Below are 23,290 nucleotides of genomic sequence, written 5' to 3' on the forward strand. Positions count from 1 at the left end.
CTGCCTATTTCAAGTAAGCTGTCATTCCAACCCCTGATCTATAGACAAAATTGAGGGCCAATGTTTTCATTTTTAGAAATGAAACAATGTGAGGACCATTGCTAACTGGATTGAGACTTAAATTAACTGTGTAGGCCTAAAGTGAAGGGACATTTCCCTATTAAAGTCACCAAGAAATGTGTAGTTCATGCAGCTTGGATAATGACTAAGCTTGCAAAAAGCATGTTTAGCTACTTGGTAAATGCAACCCATTATGCATTTTACCCTCCTCTCTGAACACGTTGGTTATGTGGGATCTGTGAACGACTAAGTGATTGTTTTGAAGCGTTTACCTAGGGACAGGGTGAATTGATTTGATTGCAGAAGGGAATCTGGTATGATCAAAAGCAGCAGCCATTATGAATAGACTTTTGGGAGACCAGCAAAGCTAGTGGTGTAGCGGTGATGTCTGGTTATTTTTTGAGACAGATGCCCGCATTCTCTTTGTGAACCTTACATCAACCATGGACCTATAGGTCCATGCATCAACCTACCCTGGCAGCTTGGTAGCTTGGCTTTGATGTTTAAATCAAGCTGATGGCTCCACACATAGTTGGTGGATGGGCTGCAGACGTAGAAGGAGTGTACCTCTCCGACAAAGTCCATGCCATCGGGACAGCTGGCGGTGCAATTGTACGCTTCTCCGTCCGTCTCGCACTCCAAGGTTCCATTCTCCGGGGCCTTGAGGGTGAGACAGGCTGCAGGAAGAGATGAAAGGTATAGGTGGTGACTAACTTTCAACTGGTCTGGAAATCCATGTTTTTTAACCAATAGTATCCCTTTCTGTTCCAATGAGTGAAAGATGACGAAATACTAATTACACACACAAAATCTATTGACAGCTAGGTAATAAATGTGGGACGCACAGGGTTATGGAACAAAATACTATGGATCTGCAAGGACATTGGTCAGTGTTAACATTATAGGGAGAAGATTTGGTATGTTTTAGTGAGATGACAAAAGGAAGGATAACCGCTGCCTTCGTGAAGTCATGCTATCATGTATGCTACACTAAGATGCTATGCCTACTATAATCTTCTCATGTGGCACCTACTGACCTTGCACGAAGGGTATTATAAGAGGACAGGAGAAATGATTCAACATACCCACAGTAGTACTGTGCCAGCTAGTTTTATCAGAAAAAAAGTATTAAAGAGATATCCAATGTCATCATTCCTCCTGTAGATCATTCTGTAAGATCACGGCGGACATCACTTGTAACAGGTTGTGGTATTTGTGTAGTATTGGATGCATTACCTGGACATTTCTGGGTGTTACAAGCTTCTTCCTCAAAGTCATGACCTTCGCAGGGCATCCCATGTTCATTTGGGGGAGGGTTGGTGCACTCCCGAGTCCGATTCCAAATCCCTCCACCACAGGACTCTGAGCAGGGACTCCACTCTGTCCACTCACTCCAGTTTCCATGGACTGAAATTTAACGGACAAATCAAACTATTTTGATGAAAAGGAAAGAAGCGAATGTATCACCAGCAGAGAGGGAGAGGCATGAACATGCTTTTCTAACTTGCTAAACTCTACAATATATATCTAATCATTCGAACCATGTTCAGTCAAATAGCTAGAATTTATATCTATCATTCAGTATACATTGTAAGTCTTTACAGCTCTAGGTGCAGAAATGCATCGTAAACTTGAGAACACATTGTGATACATTGGCACTGCGCCAAGACAGAACACACCCTCTTCACTATTGGAGGTAAATGACATGTTTTGAATCACAACCAAATGTGACCGATATTTGTGAGCATGCAATATAATTATGCGCGAATGTCTACTCGTGTGGTTGGCAGAAAAAAAGGTTTCCGTTGTGTCATATCAGCGATTAATCAGTTTTGATGTTATTTCAACATTTGTGTGTGTGTGCCCTGTAGTCATTTTAATTAATTTTGCAACTCCCATCTAACTTTACTACTGACGGCATGTACACAAATGACGGTCATCGCTTATTTTTATTTTTTTTACGTTACACAATATATCGAACTTAGTTTGACCAATCTGCAACTCGCGTCTAACTTACTAATAGCGACTTCACAGAATGGTCCCTTGAATACGTTTGAGCATTCACAGGAGGTGGTCCTATTCAGCGTGGCGCAGATCCCTCCGTTCTGGCAGGTGGTATTGGTGCAAAGGTCGACCTCTTCATCACAGATCTTTCCTGTCAGGTACTCTGGACATAGACACATGTAGGAGTTCAGTTGGTCCACACAGGTACCTCCATTCTGACAAGGTGGTGATGGCGTGGCTAGCAAACATTCATCGGTATCTGGAAAAAAAATACAGGCCTGTCAGGTCAAACAACTGCACGTGCAGTGTAGATGACACTTTTAGTATAGACATTCTTTTTTTACAAGTTTACAATCAATAAAGGGTAATTGGGCTTAATCACCAAGGGCGCGTTCATATATATACGGTGAATATGCCACACAATTCAAATTGAGCGCAACCAACGAAGAGAAGCAAATCCCATTTTTTAATTCTCTACCACTGTCTACAGGTCTCTCAATCTCCAAAATTCTTTGGAGTTTGATGGAGTCACCAAATGTTGCATACCGGTCTCTTTCTCTCTCTCTCTCTGACAAAAATAATGGTGGGCTTGCAGGCCTGATCAGAGCCAGTGATACATATTGGTTTTTTTTTTGACCATTTTCTACAATTGTACATTATATCGATGAATTATGTGTTGGATTATGTATTTACCCTTCACTCAGAGTATGACAATTAATCTCACCATCACATTGTGAAGGAAACATTGCTGCAAGAGTAAAGGCTTCGTTCCCGGTAAAGTCTGTCCATGTGATGACGTTTCCTGAAGCACTTGAATTACACTTCGTCTGAAGCACTGGAGTCAAATCGTCCCCCACAAAATCACTCCAGAGGTTGAGGGCGTAAATATGGAATTTTCCTGGTTTTAGGATTAGAGCAATTGTTACAATTAATATGCGTTATGTGGGTTAGATGTAAATACATCAGAAAGGCAAAGTAATCAAATATCTCGTTTTCTCACTTGATAACATACATGCATCATGCTAGTATAATGTTGATACTTCACGCATATTTTCTTCTATCTACGCGAATTCTACCAGAAAATACAGAAAATAAGGAATAAAAGTAAAATATCAATATTCATCTTCAAACTTGAGAAATGAGAGACACGCACAAGAGTATCATTGTTTTGCACATAATCATAAAAGTACATTATGGCGATATAACACAGTTAACAAAATACAGTTATGTTTGGTGTTTCGTTTGTTCTTTCTTTTCCATTTTACGCTATTTCATGAAGAAAGAATATAATTATTGGACAACATATCAGGTCCCGAGGCGATTTTCATTGGTCACATAATGCTTTCAGTTTAACCATTTTCACAAGTTGCCGCTATCCTTTCAGGCACTCAAATCAACAACCAGTATAGGTTATAAGCACGGAACACTGCATTACAGTGATAAACAGTGCATACATGGGAGGTGACATTGATACTGTCATCATGCTTGCATTCAGGCAACTCATCTCTTTCCCTTAAGGTGATTAATAGTACATAAAAGATTATCATATCGTCACGTTCATATAAAACCTAATTATCATAACTACATTCCGCATTCGCATGTTGATTGTACACGTTCTAGAGATCACCGGGTTTTCGTACCCCTATATCATGAGCTGTCTATAAATCAGGGTCATGTATCGAGTTATTCCTCAAACTCACCACTGTTGAGAAGACTTGATCCGATCGTAACATCAATGTTTTCTCCCATACTACTCTCGTTGGCTGCACTGTGATTGGCCAACAGCTCAGAGCCATCAACGCGCCATTCCCATTGACCGTGTATGTCAAACCATAGGAAGACATGATGCCAACGGTTGTCACATAAACTTGACTGGTTGCTAACGTATGTCTCACTGAAAGAAAACCCCCAAAATAAAACCAATCATTTATGATGGCTGTTCAAGAATTATTTGTACGGAACAACTGAGCTCACACAGAATACGCAGACTTTTGGTCTTGTCTATCTAATTGATGTTTGTTCTTTTCTACTCATATACTTGCTTGTTATCCTAGTTTAGAAAACTGTTGTAAATGCTTTCCAAGCAGTGAGCAACCTAGTGTCTCTGTTATACACCCCTCGCCTCAATCTTGATGAAGCCCGTATGACTTTGCCCATACGTCCCTATTCACAACGTCAACAGCAGCTGCAAGGTCTTTACAGAATGTTAACATCGATTGTACAAGCTACAAGGTACACACTTTCATACACATAGCGAGAAACAAAAACAAAAAAGTCAATGTTTTCGTCGCTTTTTCACACATCTGGGTCATTAGTGAACGTACGCGTAACATTGAAATCTGAGCTTCCGCCAGCACTCACTCATCAGCATATTCGCCACTGAAAATTCCGACTTTTTCAATCGAAATATACGCCCTTGTTAGTAATTTAAAAGTTTGTTTTTGGTGAAAGTAGTTCATTTTGAGATACCAACAAGAACATTCTTTTTAAAATTCGGGAGGACTGCCTCAGTAAGACAGGTGAAAGCCACGAAGTTTCAAGAAAATAACAGATTTTAAACATACTATAGATGTGGTAAATTTGTGGGTGTACACGATGAAGTCTAGATTTTACAGTATGCGCTTTCAAGGTTTGTATTGTTCATACCTTCCAATCATCAAAGTGGGGCTGCACGGATTATACAGAGCTACGGAAAAGTTTCCAGCACTGAGACGAAGCAGTCGCATGTTCTCTAATGGTGCAGGGATATCCACCAACATCCACACAGAAAGGGTCCAGTTTTGATGGTCAGTAGCCGTCTGGACAGAGTGATTGACCACCTGAAGTCTCTGGTCCAGAGTCAAGTCGAAGTTCCCGAGGATTTCTGTTCAAATTACATCAATTGCAAATGACAACACACAAAAACGATGTTAATAAAACTTATTGACTTTATATATGAATGACACGTATAATACCAAATTCAACCGTTTCTGAGTGGGGAAGTATGAAGACTGAACTCGGTGATTTTTTGTCTGTGTCTATGTGTGTGTGTGTGTGTGTGTGTGTGTGTGTGTGTTTGTGAATATTGGCTGAGCAACATCAGTCAATCGTATCTGATACTTTATCATGTTGTTGTTGTTGTTGTTTTAACGCGGCGGGGACCATAACCATGATAGCAGGCAACATCTTATGATAGAAAGTGTAGTGTTGTATGATTCACCTGTTTCACACCGCTCGCCGGTAAACCCCCTCGGGCATGAACACACGAATTGAATCAGTCCATCCGTACAGGAGCCGTTGTTCTTGCATGGGTTGGACTCACAAGAACTGATCCTCTCTTCACATGTAACACCACTGGAAGAATGGTCAAGGCATAGCATATGTTGCGTGATTAGATTTCCACTGAGCTTTGTTGTTACATGACTGAAAGACTCTGAATAACACTTACATAGACACATGACAAACCGTATGTATAAATAAACTGATATCCAGCTCTTGCACTGTTTGAAAATGTTTGTATTTCAAACTACACCTTTGACTTTTTACTACTTATGCAACAAACAATCATTTCAAAATCCTAAATTTATCATAGCATCAAAATCTTTAAGACGCCATAGACCTAAGCTCTGGGACTCATTGTCTGTTGATCCCAGACGCGCAGTTCCTAATGTTTTAAATCATCAATCACATTGCATGAGTATGATGAACGTTTCCTGCCTTTACGTCCGTCTAGCAACTCGACCAGAATACAGCTATCTACCCCTCTCTGCATTTTTTTCTCTCTCTTTCTCTGAATGGTTAAACACTTCCTTCTTTCTGCTTCAGACAAAACTGATCTGGAGATTGCACATAAGAACCACAGATTAACGAGCATAAAAAGGGAATAAAAATAAACATTAACAAATTTTGGATGATCCATTTCATACCGATATCCCTCAAGACAGGCACATTCGAAGCTATTGATTCCATCTGTACAGACTCCAAGGTTGGCGCAGGGAAAGGATGCGCATTCGTCCACTTCTTTTTCACAGTCCCTTCCACCGTAACCTAGGACATACAATAATAATTACAATACACTGTATGACAAAATGGATCTGGTGACACAAAAAGAGTAATGACATGGTGTATAATGTGTTGAAATAAAAGTAACTTTTAGTGCACACGGTTAATCGGCTTTCGTGCATACTATTTCAATTTTTCTTTCTTGTAACGCACTGTCTGCAATATATTCTATGACATAGATGTAGCATCACAAAAAGTTTTTTTTTTTCATACAAGTATAGTTATCAGCAGTGAAAACTGTTATTCACTTACACATAATCCGTGTGCAGGTGTCGAATATCTCACAAAAGAAAATGACAGATGTAGCCTTTTACTCACCGTTCAAGCACAGACAAGTGTAGCCTATGACATTACCGTCCACACAGGTGCCTCCATTTTGACAAGGGTTGCTCTCACACTCATCAATATCCTCCTCGCAGTACTCTCCTGTCTTACCATCCGGACAGATACATTGGTATCCATTGACCTGTGATTGACGTTATTGATTTATATATTTTGTTAATGCCACCTTTAAAATATAAGCTTCATTTTGAATTTATTCCTGACATTTTGATAATATAAATCTGAAAGCAATACTGTGAACAACATCGTTAGAAATGAACACAATCCTTAAAGGGTGATTGGAGAATACAATGAAGTATCGGGAATAAACTTTAGGTATAGTCATTCATTAAAAATACATACGTCTATTCTCTAACAATCAAGTCAAATTCATTTAATACATTACCATTAATTCTATCATTTGTGGATGCAATGTTTAAAAAATGAAAACACATATCGATTATATCTACATATTATAATGTTATTCTTGTGTCTGTCTGCTTTTTCTTCAGTTGCATGTGTGATTTTTGTTTGTTTTGTTTGTATTTTTCATCGTTATGACCGTCATTATTATAATCAAGTCACACTGAATAAAATTGAATCTACTGTATACTACCAAACTTTTTTATAGTTTTGGAATTATAACAGAGATGCAATTTATATGAAAAAAAATGAAAATAATGTTGTGATATTTTACGCAGACAATGTAACATGCGCCATTTATACACTGCAAAATTGATGACCTCATTATTTATTTAGGTTCCAGAAGATAAACTTAAATTGTGTTTTAATACCTGAATGAAAAAAGACCAAATTCGTAACAGTGAATAAAAAAGATATCTAATCAATAAAAAAATTTTCACCGACTTAATTTTTCTAGTTGATCGTTTTTTATAGAAATGTAAATATAAAAGAACTGTCAGACTGATTATCTATCTTTGCATGACTTTGTAAAGGGTCTCAAAATACGATAGCCAAATTTGGAATTCGATCGTTTTTTTTTTAATATTCACGTATTCGAGTGCTAGGGAGGGCGGTTCCAATGGACGGGTGGTGATGTGGTCAGAACAACATTGAAGCATAAATATGTGTAGTATAAGTATATCCACGTTCTGTGGAATTACCGGTAGTCCTTTTAAAGACGAATTTAAATTTGCTACAGCAGGTTTGACGGCAGTAGGATTAAGATAGGATAGGATTAAATGTGGGATACATCTGCCATACCAGATCATTACACGTTGATCCACCTGAGCAATTATGGTGGTCTTGACAGTCGTCCACATTGGTGTTACACGTCTCACCCGTGAAGCCAGTGAGACAATGGCAGATGAAACCATTTTCAATGGGGTCACATTGTCCCCCATTTCTGCAGGGTGTCGAGTCACACGGATTGGCCGAGAGTTGACAATACGTGCCCGACGTCCCCTCCGCACACTCACAGGTGTATTCGTGGATCCCATCAACGCATGTACCTCCATTCTCGCAATCGTTAGTTACGCAGTCATCGATGTTGTTCTGAAGTTTAACAAGAAAACATTGTTATCAACATTTATCACTTCTTTCGGAGACACAACTCCCGTGTTCCTGATGCCGCGTAAAATGCTGTTTTCTCTGGAGTCTCGTGAATTTTGGGTCTTGTTATATCACAGCCCTAAGTTTGTAAAAATCCTGATTTATTAACTCTGCCTTGAACATTGTGCGAACAGTCTTGTCATCTTTATTTTTCTTCCTTTTTTTTTTGGGGGGGGGGGGCAAAGCGGATGGTGGCACTACACTTCTAAACTGCATCATTAGGGAAAGGACCATAAAAACTATGAATTACTGCATCTTCAGTTCACAAGCTCACCGTGCTGAAAACTGAAAACCCTTTACTAGCATAATAAATTATACTGAAGACTGATGGTTATCTAACGCCACTTGGGTACAGATTACTGTAATATGATCATTATTAATCTTTTATCTTTGTGCTTGCGTGTGTAAGGGGGGGGGGTAGGTGTGACGAAAAAATCACGCAATTTAGATAACGTTCAGTTTACTTGAAAATGATTGTGTGAAAGGAATGCAGCTTTGTTTTACTTGAACAGGAGAGAAAACCTTAAGGCTTAAACCTCTCCAGAAAGCCGGAAATTCATATTTCTGACGTCAAAGGATTAACACGGTTATGTCAAGCTTCATTCATACCTCACAGTTGTTGCCGTCAAAACCAAGCAGACACTGGCAGGAGTAGCCGCCATCAAGTCGATCGTGGCAGGTTCCACCGTTCTGACAGATTGACGGTGAACTTTGACACGTGCTGATCCTGGTGTCACAGAGGGTTCCTGTGAAACCATCCTTGCATACGCAGGTGAATGAATTGATGCTGTCAATGCACCTTATAGCTTCGATGCATGGTTGCTCTCCGCATTCGTTGATTTCCGATTGACACGTTCGACCTGTGAATCCTGGTGCACATATACATCTGTGCAACAGAAAGTATTCCAAAAGAAGACTTTCCCTTTGAGTGGTAGAAGCGCAAGTTAGCGTTATGTTTCGCTTAATTGTTATTAATATTCCCGCCGTTTCAGCCATCATTCCGCAATTCATAAGGTATGCAGTTGAAGACTTTGTTCGCAAAAACCGATAAATCCATTTTTGAAGATTTTGAAGTACGGTCTCTGTCATAAAGTACAAATGAATACCTTTTAAATGATTGGTCACTACATATAAACGTACATTTTTTATGGACAAAAGAAGCAAAAATTTTCTTATCATTCTCTTTATTTTTCTTGACCTTTAATCGCAAATATCTCCATTTGGCAAATATGGACTTGTGGGTTTTTGCGAACAAGCTCTTCAATTGCTAATTTCTTCAGTTTTGAAGCATATTCTTCTGAGATGTATGATACATGGCACAACAGTAAAATTCTGTTTTCTGGAATGCAATTGAAATAATGATACCATCATTACAAAAAGTCGATGTTTGGAGCATGACTAAGAATGATCAACAATGGGAAAATAGAATATCCCTATTAAACTGTTTTTCTGAATATTGGCTCTAGTAAAATATCATACAAGGAATACAAAAATGAAAGAAATCACATTAATTCATGAATAATGATAATTAAATTAGTAATATGAGTTTTGCTTTAAAATTTCTATACAGGATTTTTGTAAGCATGTGCAATACTACCTCTAATGTGTAGTTATTTAAAACATAACTTTTATCATTGCATCCAACTATAGGGTGAAGATGTCATTTGCCTCCTTACCGCGGCCTCCTCCGATCGATATAACAAGTGGCGTTGTTGCGGCATGGGCTATCTGTACAACGGATGTCAGTTTCACAGTGAGTTCCAGTGTAACCAACCTCGCATTCACACGTGTAAGAGTCTATTCCATCAGTGCATGTCCCATGTTGACAAAGACTTTAAAAAAAGGGGGGGGGGGAGAATGGAATAAAAAATACAACATGACAATCATTCTACAATGATTCACAGCGGACACTAAGTCCAGTACTTCATGCGTATCTGATGAGTATATAAAAAGGCATGCCTGGTCTCAGCATTGTGTCATTACTCTGGCACTATACATTCTGATCTCTATGCTTATGTGATAACATGGCATGTACTCTGCGTGCACAAGGGTTTGTAAGATATCCATAGTAATTTAGAAAAGAGATTGTACAGCGGGCATGTCACCTGCAGTCACATTGCATGTAAGTCTGTCTTTTCAGAGGAACAGAGAAAATATCTCACTTTCTCCTGCTGCAGTTTGTCCGATCCATGAAACTGTTGAACCATTGCTAATGTTATAAAACGCAGCACAGTTTCGGACAGAACCGCATTTCTGTCATTTCAATGTTGAGGAATTTTCTTCGCTGAAAGGTTTTATTTGCATCATTGTTGCATTTGCAAAAACACGAACGTGTCAACAAAGCATTAGCGTAGCTAAAATGACATGGTAAGCATTCTGAAAGCAAATCCCATTCTATACCCATCTTGTCATATCTCGTCTCCTGTTATTCCTTTCATAAAGAAGTTATAGGGAAACGAGAACAAGTGCATTATGCTGAGTTCCCAAAGCTAAATCCCACCATGATTCCACTCCCTTTCATTTTTTTTTTTGTATGAACATGGAACTTTAACCATCCCCATTCCACATCATGAAAATATGAAACGGACTAACTTAGACAAAGATTAGTATCAATTATTCAAGATACCATATTCCCTATACTGAATATTAATGTCTTCATGTAGATTTCTCAACGACTGTCATTAAACTTACCTTCCCTCACAGTCATCAATATTGACCTCGCAATTTGTTCCCGTGAAGCCATCCACACACTGACACTCGTAGGATTCCACAAGCCTGATACAGGTTCCTCCATTAAGACAGGGTGCACTGGAACAGTTGTTTATTTCTTCATGGCACGTGCTTCCTGTTATCAAGATAATATTATGAAGTTCACAAATTTTATGATTTTTAGTCGAGCACACATTATGTTTGCTTCCAATCTACTGCTTTCGTGGAATTAAAAAATAACTCTTACCACTTGGCGCATGATTGGTTTTTCTTCCTTCTGCAGTTGTTCATTCTAATTATGGCAATAAACATAGACAGATGTATTGGCAGTGGTATGCAGGGTATGAAAACAAGCTCTCTTCTTGTATATGGTTTCATGATTAAAAAAAAGAAAACAAGGCTCTCTCTAAATATAAACAAGGAAAAGTAGAAATTACGCGGTGCGTAACTTATGTCCCCGCCGGAAGTAGCATTTAGTGGCAAAATGTACAATATAGGTAAAAAAATAAAGGTCAAAGGTCAAAGAAGTCAAAGGTCAAAATTCTGTGTAGAAGTTTTGAAGCCCTCACCTAGTGCCATCACATAAAGCAAACGGAATCGAAATCGGGTTAGAAATGGCGAAGGAGTAGCATTTTGTAGCCAATGTACAATATAGGTCAAAAATCAAGGTCAAAGGTCAAAGAAGTCAAAGGTAAAAATTCTGCGTAGAAGTTCTGAAGCCCTCACCTAGTGCCATCACATAAAGTAAACGGAATCAAATCGGGTTAGAAATGGCGAAGGAGCAGCATTTTGAAGCAAAATGTACAATATAGGTCAAAGGTCAAGGTCAAAGGTCACAACTGAAATTTTGTGTAGAAGTTTCAAAGCTCCCATGTAGTGCTATCATATAAAGCAAACAGAATCAAAATTGGCTCATAAATGACAGAGAAGTAGCAAATTGAACATTTTGATCACACACGGACGCACAGACGGACGGACGGACGGACGGACACACGGACACACACACGTACGGAGCCCGTTTCATAGTCCCCTGCTCGAACTCGTTCGGCGGGGACAATAACTGAATTTACGGGTGAAAGCGTCCTCTTTTGCATTTGTTAGGAACGTTTACGTGAACAGTAGCACTTTGAATTGAACAAAAAGATAACGAATGAACGAGGACTAATCAGCTATATGATATTGACAACCACAGTGGTCATGGGGCATCATTAATAGTGCATGATGAGAAGTCTACAGTTAGCTGTTAATGAGTCCAGATAGTAATTATACCTTGATATCCCGGAGGGCAGTGGCATACAAAGCTCGCATGATCTCCCGTACATGTGCTGCCATTGTTACAAGGCTCCAGCTCGTCACAGAGACTGATTTCATCAAGGCAGTACTGCCCTGTCCACCCGGCTTCACAAAGACACTGAAAGCCTTGAGGATCATTAACACACACAGAGTTCTCCCCACAGGGCGCGTCCGCACACCAGTCCACATAATCACCACACACTGGTCCTGCAAAAGTGGGAAACAATGATATTCTTTTTAAAAACGAGATACGGGAAATAAAAGACATGTAACAATGTTTAAAGGGATCGTATAGTTTTGGTTGAGACCTAATTTCATGTTTCCAACATTTTTTGGTGAGATAATGAGAAACCTCTTATGAAATGTGAAAGAGCATGTAATTCTATGAGGAATTCAACTTTTATTTGATAAAAATTGGTTTTGAAATGGCTGAGATATCCAAAACAGAGCAATTCTAGTAAAGTGTGGGACCAACACTTTATTAAGATCGCTTTGTTTTACTTTGTTTTTGAATGTTTCAGTCATTCCAAACCCGATTTTCATCAAATAAACTTTGAATTCCTCTTAAAATGGCATCTTCTGCACTATTTCATAAGTGTTTTCTTGGTATCTCGCAAAAAGGTAAAAGCCCAATTCTCATCTCCACCAATACTGTACCATCCCTTTAATTCTTCGCAGCACTTAACCTGACTTTACTATAATTAGCCGAGTATTTAGCCCAACGCAATGTGGAATACTCATCTAGACTGACGCAACAGACAACGTTTAGAATTCCGTGCAGGGCAGGTAGAAACTATGTATTCAGACTAGTCTAGAAAAGACCAAATCAAATGAAGAGGCTTTCTTTTATTCTGCCTTATTTACCGCATTGTATTGAGCAGGGCATCTGCGTTCTGAAAAACAACATTTGATTATTTGACCAAACGTCTCTACTGATAACAGAAGTAATAAAAAAAAAAGAAAGACCTTGCGCATCCTGAACTGTTTCTTAGTTTTCTGAAGTAACAAATTAATTCACATGTTAATGCAATACTAATCACTGAATGAATATTGTTTGACAAAGTTGACAGTACTCATCAAGTTGTGCTAAGTCTCAAATTGTGATTGGAGTGTTAAAGTTATTGTTCACGGCAAAGAAATGTTCTCCTTTTAACTCGCTTCACGACTCAACATGTGTAAAATATTATACTTGCCAGTGAAACCCGTGGGACACTCGCAGGTGAAATTTGTGTTTCCATCGATGCATGTCGCCCCATTAAGACAAGGTTCTGTTTGGCAGAAGTCCACATCCACCTCACAATGAAGACCTATATAACCTGTCAGGCACCTACAAGAGTACTCGCGGCTTGATTCGGAGAGAGCATTGCATGTTCCTCCATTCTCGCAGACGACATTACTGCACGCTGTGAGTTCCTCCTGGCAAAACTCTCCAGAAAACTTTGCAGCACAAGCGCAGAATGTCCCGTTTCCTATCTCTGTGCAAGTGCCATTATTCTGGCAAGTGACGTTGGCGCAGAGGTCAACATCTTCTTCGCATCTGCTGCCTGAGAAGCCGAATGGACATTTACAGGTGTAGCTGTTGATGCCATCGACACATGACCCATGATTGAGACATGGACTAGATTGGCATTCGTCTATATTCATGGAACAGTTCACGCCCCGATATCCTGGCGCACATTGACACAAGTAGCCAGTCACTGCCTGCTGGGATTGGGAACAGGTAGCGCCATTCTTGCAGGGATCTCCTGCACACAGATCCAACTCAATGCTGCAGTTCTTTCCACTGAAACCAAATGGACAAATGCACTCGAAGTCTCCTAGAACACTTGTGCAGGGCGCATTATTCTCACACGGTGTGGAGAGACAGTAGTCGATTTCCTTTTCACAGTTCACACCTGGGGGAAGTTTCATATTAAAATGCAGGAATTACGGTGACCAATATAGACTCTCCTAGGAACTATTCAGATTATGAATTTGGTGTTTTGAAAGAGCATCAGCTTAATGGTGTCTTTTCCTTTTGTTTTGTTTTTTTTTGTCTTGTCTGTGTATGAATGCTATTGAGGTTAAATATGCATCATTGCATCGTGGTCTTTTTGTTTATATGGTATAAAACCAAGACAAAGAAAACGTTTGATACGAGTTCCCAGTAGAAATGTACCTAATATTGTGCTCTGACATTAAATGGTTAAACGGAAAGTTTATACCAAACTAGAACATTGTAATACTATTATTTGATTCATTCATAAAAAAGAGACCAAAAGACTTGGAGTTGATGGAAAAAGAGAAGAATAGAATGCTATGAAATTATGTTTTCAGTTAAGAACGTAAAAGAATAGATATGAAGAAAACATAATCAAATCTAGGATTGTATACATACCTTCATATCCTGCAACACAAGTGCACTGAAAGCCATCGACAAAGTCTGAACACGTTGCTCCATTGGCACAAGGGTCTGACGAACATTCGTCAATATCTATCTGACAGTTCTTGCCGGAGTAACCAGCCTGGCACGTGCAGCTGTAATCGATGCCTTCACTAATGCAGAAACCTCCATTTTGACAGGGTCCATAATCACAGGCACCTGGATGTACGCATGAAAAATGTACTAACTTTCTTTGTTTGAAAAAAAAAAACAAACCTACCAATGCATGAATAGTTTATAAGATACCTAACACTCACCACTGATTTGGCTTTGTTTCTTTTTTTTTCTGTGTCAATGTTATGTGTACCAGCCCATAATACACTCATAACCAACATAGCCAACATGCATCTATTCTAATCTGGGAGAATCAAAGGTCAATTACCTTTTCCGGTCCCTCACAGTCCTGTTATATCCTCTTGATTTGATATCGGGTTTTTTTCCTGTCGTTCAAGGTTTTAATAAATTTTATGTTTGCATGTCTGTGTCTGATTGTATTGGATACAAAATGATTTTTTTTTTTCAATGGATATGGAATTAATAGATTAAAAAATATTATAAAATGGGTTCAAGAATGTAGCCAATAGGAAGCGCTGAAATGAGTCACATGTGCGTTGGTTATCTTAGTCCCATTGCACTGCGTGTTAAATCCTATTGCCGATCGTCTGTGCGCGCGGCGGCTCCTTTGAATTGCATGCATACGCGCTGTCAATCCTGTAAACAACTTCTAGTTCGGACCGCCGGCCGGCCGGTCTTTCTTGTGCATAACATGTGTGGCGTACGTATACTCTTATACATACAGTACTTATATGTGTGGGATTTCCGAGTGCGATGTGCGAAAATGTTTGGGACGAACATCTTTGGACATCTTGACCCACAAAGGTACGTGAAAAATGCTGTTAGTTTTCGACCCATTTTATAAAACAAATGATGCACAGGATTATTTCGTGGCATTAGTGGAGATGCAGCTCACTCTCGGGTATTTACAATGTAGTGCAACATGCACTCGGCTTCGCCTCGTGCATGTTTCACAATTGTAAATACCCTCGAGTGCGCTACATCTCCACTAACGCACTCTATCCTGTGCATCATTTGTATATTATTGTATAAGTTCAGAATAATGGAATCCCAGTGCACACCTCTCTGTAAAGACCAAGTAAATATTTCGATAATAGACATTCCAGGGCCTTGTTTTATGAAGAGTTAAAATTGATTATATAGTTGATTTCAACTGTAAGTCAATGACAGCCTCTCTGGTAAGGAACTTTAAAATCGATTTTATCTTTTGATAAAACGGGGCCCAGGATATTAATAAAGTTACTCACTGATGCACTGAGTTGGACTGGTTGTTCCATTGTGACGTGTCGTTGTATTGTCGGGACATGGGATGCATTGTGTCCGTTGAGCCAAACTTTGGTAGCTTCCAACAGGGCAGGGAGAGCATGGGACAAATCCAGACTCAGAAAACTCCCCTGCCTTGCATGGCTCTTTGTGACGTGCATAGAAAACAAAGAAAGAAGGAGAAATCGAGGGAAGAAGAGTGGCACAAGGAAAAAGGAAAAAATAAGTATAAAAAGTAAGTAATTTATTCATTTAAGAAGAAGAAGAAGAAGAGCCGCCTTTAAAGACAACGCGTATACATAGGCATTCCTGACCCTTGAAACACACCTGCTAATGATCAAATTGCAATTTAGAAGTTGGCATATTCTGTGGAGGGAACAACATTTTGTTTTTGCATAGAAAGTGTATAGAATAAAAATGCAATAAACAACTTAATGTCATAAACTTCGATGCATGTGATACAAAATTAGATAGTCTTTTTGTTTGGGTAGTGTTTGTCATGACAGCCTACAAAGTGCCCTTGATGATATGACTTTCCATGCATAATGCAGTGCAAAAGCCCAATGATGGTAAACAGAAAAGACAGCGACAGTATGTGTAATAATAATGATTTTGTTTTCCCTCTACTGTAAAGCCATGCGAAATGATTACCATCAAATAATGAAAGTGATTTACGCCTTGAAATAAAGTAGACGAATGTATTGTTACTAGGTGCAGACTCACCGATGCATTGGTCGGAAGAATTAGATCCTATTTGTCTTGTAGTCATTCCTTCAGGACACTGGTTACATTCAGTGCTATAGGAGGAGTTCTGGTATGTTCCAATACCACATATGTAACATGGCTCCAGGCCCGTCATGGAGGCAAATCCCGGCTTGCAGATATCTGTTATGAAAATGACACATTGATACGTCTTAAATGCACACTGCATACGACTTTATTCAATTTTGAGTTTTTGTTTAGCGTTGGAATCAACTAAAGCTTTAAAATGAAGTAAACTTGTCCAATAACCAGCACCAGCTTAATGCACGATTCATTAGGTTGACAAGAATCACAGTTGTCGTAAGTATTGCATAGCTATAATGTTATACTACTATGTATTTATGTGTATTATTATCCGATATTCATTAATATATTAGTTTTACATGCTGATGGATATACATTTAAATTTACACACAAATAGTACAACGTATATAATGCACTCATATGGATACATGTAAAGACATGTCTTTTCATATTTCATCTAAACAATCTTCCCCAAAATAATCCACTTGACTCTGACACAAATAAAAAGGAGTTCCTAACCCAGGGACAAGAGTATTCAATGTAAAGAGAACATCCCAAGACGTGAGGAAACTTCATTCGTGTTGATGCAGAAGACTTTCATCAGTTGGAAAGATCATAGAATGAGAGATTCAGGATTCTACCAACCTTCAGTGATTTGCTGGCTAGCATTATTAAAGCCTCAGCTGAACGCGTCCTCAACACAGGACGCGATATTGGATGGAATGACGCCACAATACAAGCTTTTGAATGAGGTTTAGAAAAAGAGAAGTGAAAGATTCCATCTGGATTAAAAGTACCAAACCAGCACTCACTAGGGATTACCTATTACCAACCTTCGGTCCAATGATCAAGAAACAAGGAGGCAGTGTCACAGACACGGTGTAATCACTTGGCCTGAAGAAGACCACATGAGTGAATGAAAGCTAGCCAGCAAATCACCACAGGTTGGTAGAAGCCTGATTCTCCCATTTTATTCGGATTTTTCGTTTATTCCGTCAAGAGGAAATGAGGTCAAGTACGTGAGAACTTATTTGCCATGTCCACATGGTTCGGCCTGTTTATGGTACCAGTGCTATTTAATTGGAAATATCAATCATCAGTACAGGCGTTTAGCAAGATTGATTAAACACTGCAAAAAATGCGGTGTTAAAAGTGTAACACCAACCGGGTGTCAAACTGTGGGTGTTAAATTTGGTGTTAAATTGACACAATTTGACACCCTTCGGTGTTAATTTAACACCAACATTCTCTCATTCATTGGGTGTTAGATTCTCGGTGTTAAAATGACACCCAAGTGGTGTTATAGTTTTGTCATGAAAAGGGGGTTTTCACTAATAACACCGTATCGGTGTTAGTTGTCCACCAGAGAAAGTCACGTGTTCGCAGTCCGATGATCTCATTGGTTACACATGCCAATGCCTGAAATTTGTTGCTGTGGCGCGGAGTCGTCAACGTCTGTCATCGCGATAGTCAGGTTTTCGATGTCGTCTGGGGCTAAAAATGACATTGAATCTATGATGGTGACTTTGCTAAGTCTGTCAGCGGGGATAAGTATCTTTTAAGGTAATTATTTCCTGTACCAGTTATTTTCTATCATAAACGATGTGCATGATTTTCACGGATTTCATCGCATATTATAGACAACTTTGTCTTTGCACGCACGTAATACTATAGTATACTATGTAGCGCAGCATACTAAGTACCAGGTACATGTAGCCTATAGTGTTTGCCATGTCATAGGCCATAACACCAACGCGCTGTGCACAGCGGTGCATTGAGTCCGAATTTCGCTGAGGGTTCCTTTGTCCAATAATTGCATTTTAAAAATATCATCAAATTTTAAATATAAAAGGTTCCGTGGCATTTTGTATTGTTATTGATGTAGTTTTCTTACCTCTGAGGCTCTGGTGCGGATCTTTGTTAGCGCGCAAATCATTACCCGCTACTGACGTGCACGAAGACGAAGTTCGAACAATGTTTGTGTGTACATGTTCGTAGGTTTGTACATGTTCGTAGGTATACTGGTAGGCCCCTAGGCCTACTATATTTTTTGTAGGGCCTACTGTAACTGTTCTAGGTCCAAACTGTTAGGTTTAAATTAGTACTAGGTACTAGTAGCAAATATCGCTCTAAAAAGAGCGTAAATACCCGATTAAAGGGGCTGGGTGGGGGGTTCTCCCGACCCGATTTTTGTTTATATCACAACAAGTTACGTGATGTTTTCAGTAGCTACAATGTACACGTAGGAACGTAGGGGCCTATATAGGACGCTAGTGTTTGCGCGTGGATCTTATGTTAGAATCTACTAACTAGTTTCTAATATGAGTACTACTATTTATGAGTTTGCTAACCGCTTACAAATTTACATTATATAAGAATATGTTCTTATAAAGTTGATGACGTCACATATTGCATGTAAAACCGGTATTTCCACCGAGTCCATGTTAAGACTCTAGACTCTAGATCTAATTGTAAGTTGCGAGTTCAAGGGTAGCGAGAAACAGAATCACAGCCCATATTAATAACTGGCAGTTGTTCTCTGTCTGAGAACTGATCCTAAATTTCACAAATGAGTCAAAATGGAATACATGTATCATCGCTTTTTTCATGATTCAGGTGAGGGAATATACGTCTACTTTGATGGTAGTATTTGTTGAAATAATCTCTTGAAAAAAAAATCCCTTCTGGAATATGTCTCTTCCACATACTTATGTTATTGCCACACTTAATGATATTGGCAATAGTGCACTTGAGAATCTTGAAAATGACAGAATTGCAAAAAGACCTTTTATTATCTATCTAAAAAACCTTGAAAATGAGAGTAGATCAATTGCAAAATGGCATTTGATTTTTCCATTTCTCCTCAAATAATATTTGCATAAATGTACACTGCATAAAGATGATGAATACCTGGAAGCAGGATATTATTGCCCCCCCCCCCCCCGTGGCTAATTAAAACGAACTTGAAATTATGAGCATATCACAAGTAGGTATATATAATAGAATCACCGACTGAATTAATCTGAAGCCACCTGAACAAAACCCTTTGTTTTCTGCAGTTCTGATCAAATCTTTCATGCACACAAGATAAATCTGTTTCATGCACTTGTATACAGTAAATACACTAGTGCAGTTATGTGGATGTTCAGTACTTTGAATCCTAAGCCAGTGCATCACACCTTGCGCACCAGTTTGACAGTTTGTGGACTTGTAGCCACTTGATAATTATGTATGTTCATGGTCCTTACACTTGCAGGTTGAACAGTACTTCTCACTCCTTCTCCCAGGCAATGATGCCAAGCTTTTTTGAGCAGTGGCCAGTTTTTGGTGGAAGGTCTTGTCAAGCTAGCAAGAGGAAAGCCTTCAGAAACCACAGTCAAGCTGTTGAGATTGCTGGGAGAACACATGCGGAAAACTGATGTGGATTCATGAGACTTGGAGCAATCATCAAATAGTGTACCACCAGACCTGGTAGCAGTCAGGGTATGCACAATACTATAGGTTTTGAAAGCCCCCTTTTTTAATGTTCTAGATGTCTATCCATCCAATATCGTTTCTTGTGTATAATGCCGCAAGTTGAAAACAATCATCTGTGAATGAAACTTGGTAAGGCTATGTAAATCCAGGGGGCGTTCCACAAAACTTGTCATTGGTGACAACTGTTATAAGTAGCTGAAATCTTTGCATCTGACAATACATTTTATCAAACGTTTCCCTGGAGTCGATAAGGGTCATGAGGTCAATAATCAAGGGTCAGGAGCCCTTCATTATGAAAAAAAAAATGCAGGAAATATCTTGTGACTTTGATTTTTCAAAGGCAGATGAATGGATTTCACCAAACTCAATTGTAATATAAAAGTTCACAGTCACAAATCAATATGTAATGTAATTTTGTTATTTTGGAGATGCTGATGAAATAAAGAAGAGTTTGTTTTTTCTTGTTTTTTTTTAAAGAAGTCACACAACAACCCATGGGTTCATCCTACATGAAGGATCATATGTTTTACTTAATGCTCCCTGATTATGCAGTGCAATTCACTGATAATTTCTGTTGATACCTGGATACTTTGTTAATGAGTCGTAGAATATATTGTATATAACATGCATTTCTTACAACACAGCATAGAATGTAAGTAACCTGCAAATCCTTCTTGTACTCTATCTGCTTCTACCTGTGAACCAGGGCGCAAGGATTGTGCAAGATTGCTGTGGCTTTGGCTATAGACTACCTTATCCGATTTCAAAAGGTAAGTCTACATGACTATAAGGTTTGTTCAAATATGATGCGACAAACCCCCTGACATTTTAAGTGTTCAGATATGGTGCACCGAACCACGCCACGTTCATTATGTTAATGAATGCACATGACTCAAAAAAAATAAGATAAAGATAAACTCATGACATTGTATCTTCACTTACTTTTGAGCTTGATTGCACCATAACTTCTTGCCACTGTGTGGCAAAATATATTCCTCTTGCCTCAGTGTTTTTGTGTTGTTTTGTTGCATTTTGATCTGTTTATTTGTTTGTTTTTTATCTCATATCGCATTGATTTGTGCACTAAAATGTTGCCGGAGTTTGACTCATCATATCTGAACAAGCCTTTATGAGTCATTTTGGACAGGCAATTAGAACTCACAGTACTTTGGTATTCTGAAAATGAAATTGATTTTTACGAGTTTAATTGATTTTGCATTTTCTACTTTCTATGATCTGTTTTTGTATTAGAAAAGAAATTAGAGGTCATGGGAAATTTTCAGGGTTTTTTTTTGTGTTGTTGGACTATGTAATTTATTAAGATCACTTGCTTTTCAATGTTTCACAGGTTAACTTTTTTTTTTTGGATGTTGTGAATATTTTTGCGCACTTGCCTTTGTCAGGGTTATGTCCTGATGTCGACGAGAACTTTACTCGTGAATGCTTCAAAGTCGATCCTTGAACTTGAAATTTTGAAGTTGCTTTTTGATCAGTCACGAATAAGAGAAAAGTGATAAATTTCAAAGCTTCTTTAAGAAAAAATAGGTATAAGTGAGTTTTGATTGTGAAATTATAGTGATCTTTAAGTAAAATGGAATAAGATCCATTTATTATCCTCTGCCAAGAAGTGGTGCCTGAATTGTTATGGTTTTGAGTAGTCCATCCCTCCGTGTGTGTGATAGCTTGAAATCTGTTAAAATAATCATAAATGTGAATAAAATGTGTTAAGCCTATGTATGACTGAGTCTATCAAATTGCATTATGGAATCGAAATAAAGGTCACAGTCAAATTTGTCTAGTTTTTATTTGTAATAGATTCATACAATGTCTGTTGGTTTTTCATTGTTTCCTTACATTTTCAGCCTGATGCTAGTTTTGATCACCACTTGAAGAGGGAAAGCAGAAGAAGATGCAGCTCTTGATGCAGCTTGCTTGCTTGATGATCAGAAGATGCAGCTTGCTTGACAGAGGACGTCAGAAGGATAACATACATGTGTACCAATATTACTTCATTGTTGACCACTTGGTACTACCCTGCCCTGGTGATATCATTCAGAGTGCCTTCGACACATTGTTCAAAGCACATTAAATATGTGTTTTGTCTACGGTATGCAAAACCTCTCATCAACCTTTGGACATTTGGAATCACCCCGAGTTCGTGAACCGAGATCTAAACTTTCAAATAGATAATGAAGTGATGCATTCTTTAGGAGTTCCCACTGAAACTGCTTTTTTTTCACTGTTTGCCATACGAACATGGACTGAGTGATGGACAAACAATAAATTGCGCCCAGGGGGCCTGTGTACGGACATAATTTGATTCGTTCAATGGTTTTAGAAGACACTTGAAGAATCATCATTGTGACAATGAAACTGTGAAGATACTCCAAGTCCAGTTCTATGGAGGAACCGAGATAGAGACTGATGATACAAGTTGTATACAGTTGATGAAGCAGTACTCTCCATTAGTCGATGACAGTTTTTGATGAGGAGGTGATTACCTTTAGTCCAGAGGACATTGAAAACAACCTTGTAATTTTTACATGTCCTAGTTTACATGTGTCAGTATGGAGTAATGCATTACCATGGTAACATCAAATTTTCGTAAAGATTACAAATACAGAATGTGGATCAAGCTACTCAGTTTTAAATCAATTCTGTTGAAATTCGATTGTCCAGAAATCTGTTGCCATGGCAATTGCAGTTTTTAAACAAATCATACAAAATTGTGTGGATCACGCTGCTCTCTTAGTTTCTTTTTTTTTTAGCATTTAAATTTGAATTTGATACATATGGTCACTATGATAATATGTTATCGTGCAAGACACTTTTTGTGGGGGTCATAAATCCGTTTCCATGGCAACAGCATCTTCATACAAATCATCCACAAGTACGATGTGGATTCAGCTAACTTCCTCAGATTTTGAGCATTTGACTTTAAATTTGGCACATGTGACCACTGTATTATGTACCTGTGCAAATTTTATTTTTCGTCATTGTCAAATAGTATGTTGTCAAGTTAATGGTATTTTGTAATGAGAATCGTATAAACTACAAGTGGATTGAGCTTACTCTCTCAATTTTTAGCAATAACCTTGAGATATGACACCTATATATTGTGACAAGATAAATTGTAGATGTGCATAACACTTTTCTCGTCAATGTTAAACAATGCGTTGCCATGCTAACTTATTTTTTTTTAATACAAAGCAATCGAAGATACAGTATTGTGATTGACTCATAACTCCCTCATGTTTTAGGCATTTG

At 38.6% G+C, this 23,290-nt stretch overlaps 1 protein-coding gene across 1 annotated transcript in view; it reads right to left on the reverse strand.

Annotated features, from left to right (window-relative positions):
• LOC139727381 (uncharacterized) overlaps positions 1 to 23,290 on the reverse strand; it is a 39,691-nt gene that overhangs the window by 12,718 nt on the left and 3,683 nt on the right. Inside the window, exons 4-21 of the mRNA XM_071638340.1 lie at positions 16,484 to 16,645; positions 15,745 to 15,906; positions 14,378 to 14,581; positions 13,194 to 13,895; positions 11,977 to 12,207; positions 10,690 to 10,843; positions 9,675 to 9,830; positions 8,608 to 8,884; positions 7,651 to 7,941; positions 6,424 to 6,571; positions 5,970 to 6,090; positions 5,264 to 5,397; positions 4,711 to 4,927; positions 3,765 to 3,958; positions 2,789 to 2,962; positions 2,078 to 2,323; positions 1,297 to 1,467; positions 534 to 737 (exon numbers count right to left, since the gene is read on the reverse strand). Of these exons, the coding sequence (XP_071494441.1) occupies positions 534 to 737; positions 1,297 to 1,467; positions 2,078 to 2,323; positions 2,789 to 2,962; positions 3,765 to 3,958; positions 4,711 to 4,927; positions 5,264 to 5,397; positions 5,970 to 6,090; positions 6,424 to 6,571; positions 7,651 to 7,941; positions 8,608 to 8,884; positions 9,675 to 9,830; positions 10,690 to 10,843; positions 11,977 to 12,207; positions 13,194 to 13,895; positions 14,378 to 14,581; positions 15,745 to 15,906; positions 16,484 to 16,645 (3,948 nt within the window). The remainder of the gene's footprint in view (positions 1 to 533; positions 738 to 1,296; positions 1,468 to 2,077; positions 2,324 to 2,788; positions 2,963 to 3,764; positions 3,959 to 4,710; positions 4,928 to 5,263; positions 5,398 to 5,969; positions 6,091 to 6,423; positions 6,572 to 7,650; positions 7,942 to 8,607; positions 8,885 to 9,674; positions 9,831 to 10,689; positions 10,844 to 11,976; positions 12,208 to 13,193; positions 13,896 to 14,377; positions 14,582 to 15,744; positions 15,907 to 16,483; positions 16,646 to 23,290) is intronic.

The sequence above is a fragment of the Diadema antillarum genome, unplaced genomic scaffold (assembly GCF_040938485.1).
Source record: "Diadema antillarum isolate AM-2024a unplaced genomic scaffold, OU_Dant_1.0 seq00000129_RagTag, whole genome shotgun sequence".
NCBI lineage: Eukaryota > Metazoa > Echinodermata > Echinoidea > Diadematoida > Diadematidae > Diadema > Diadema antillarum.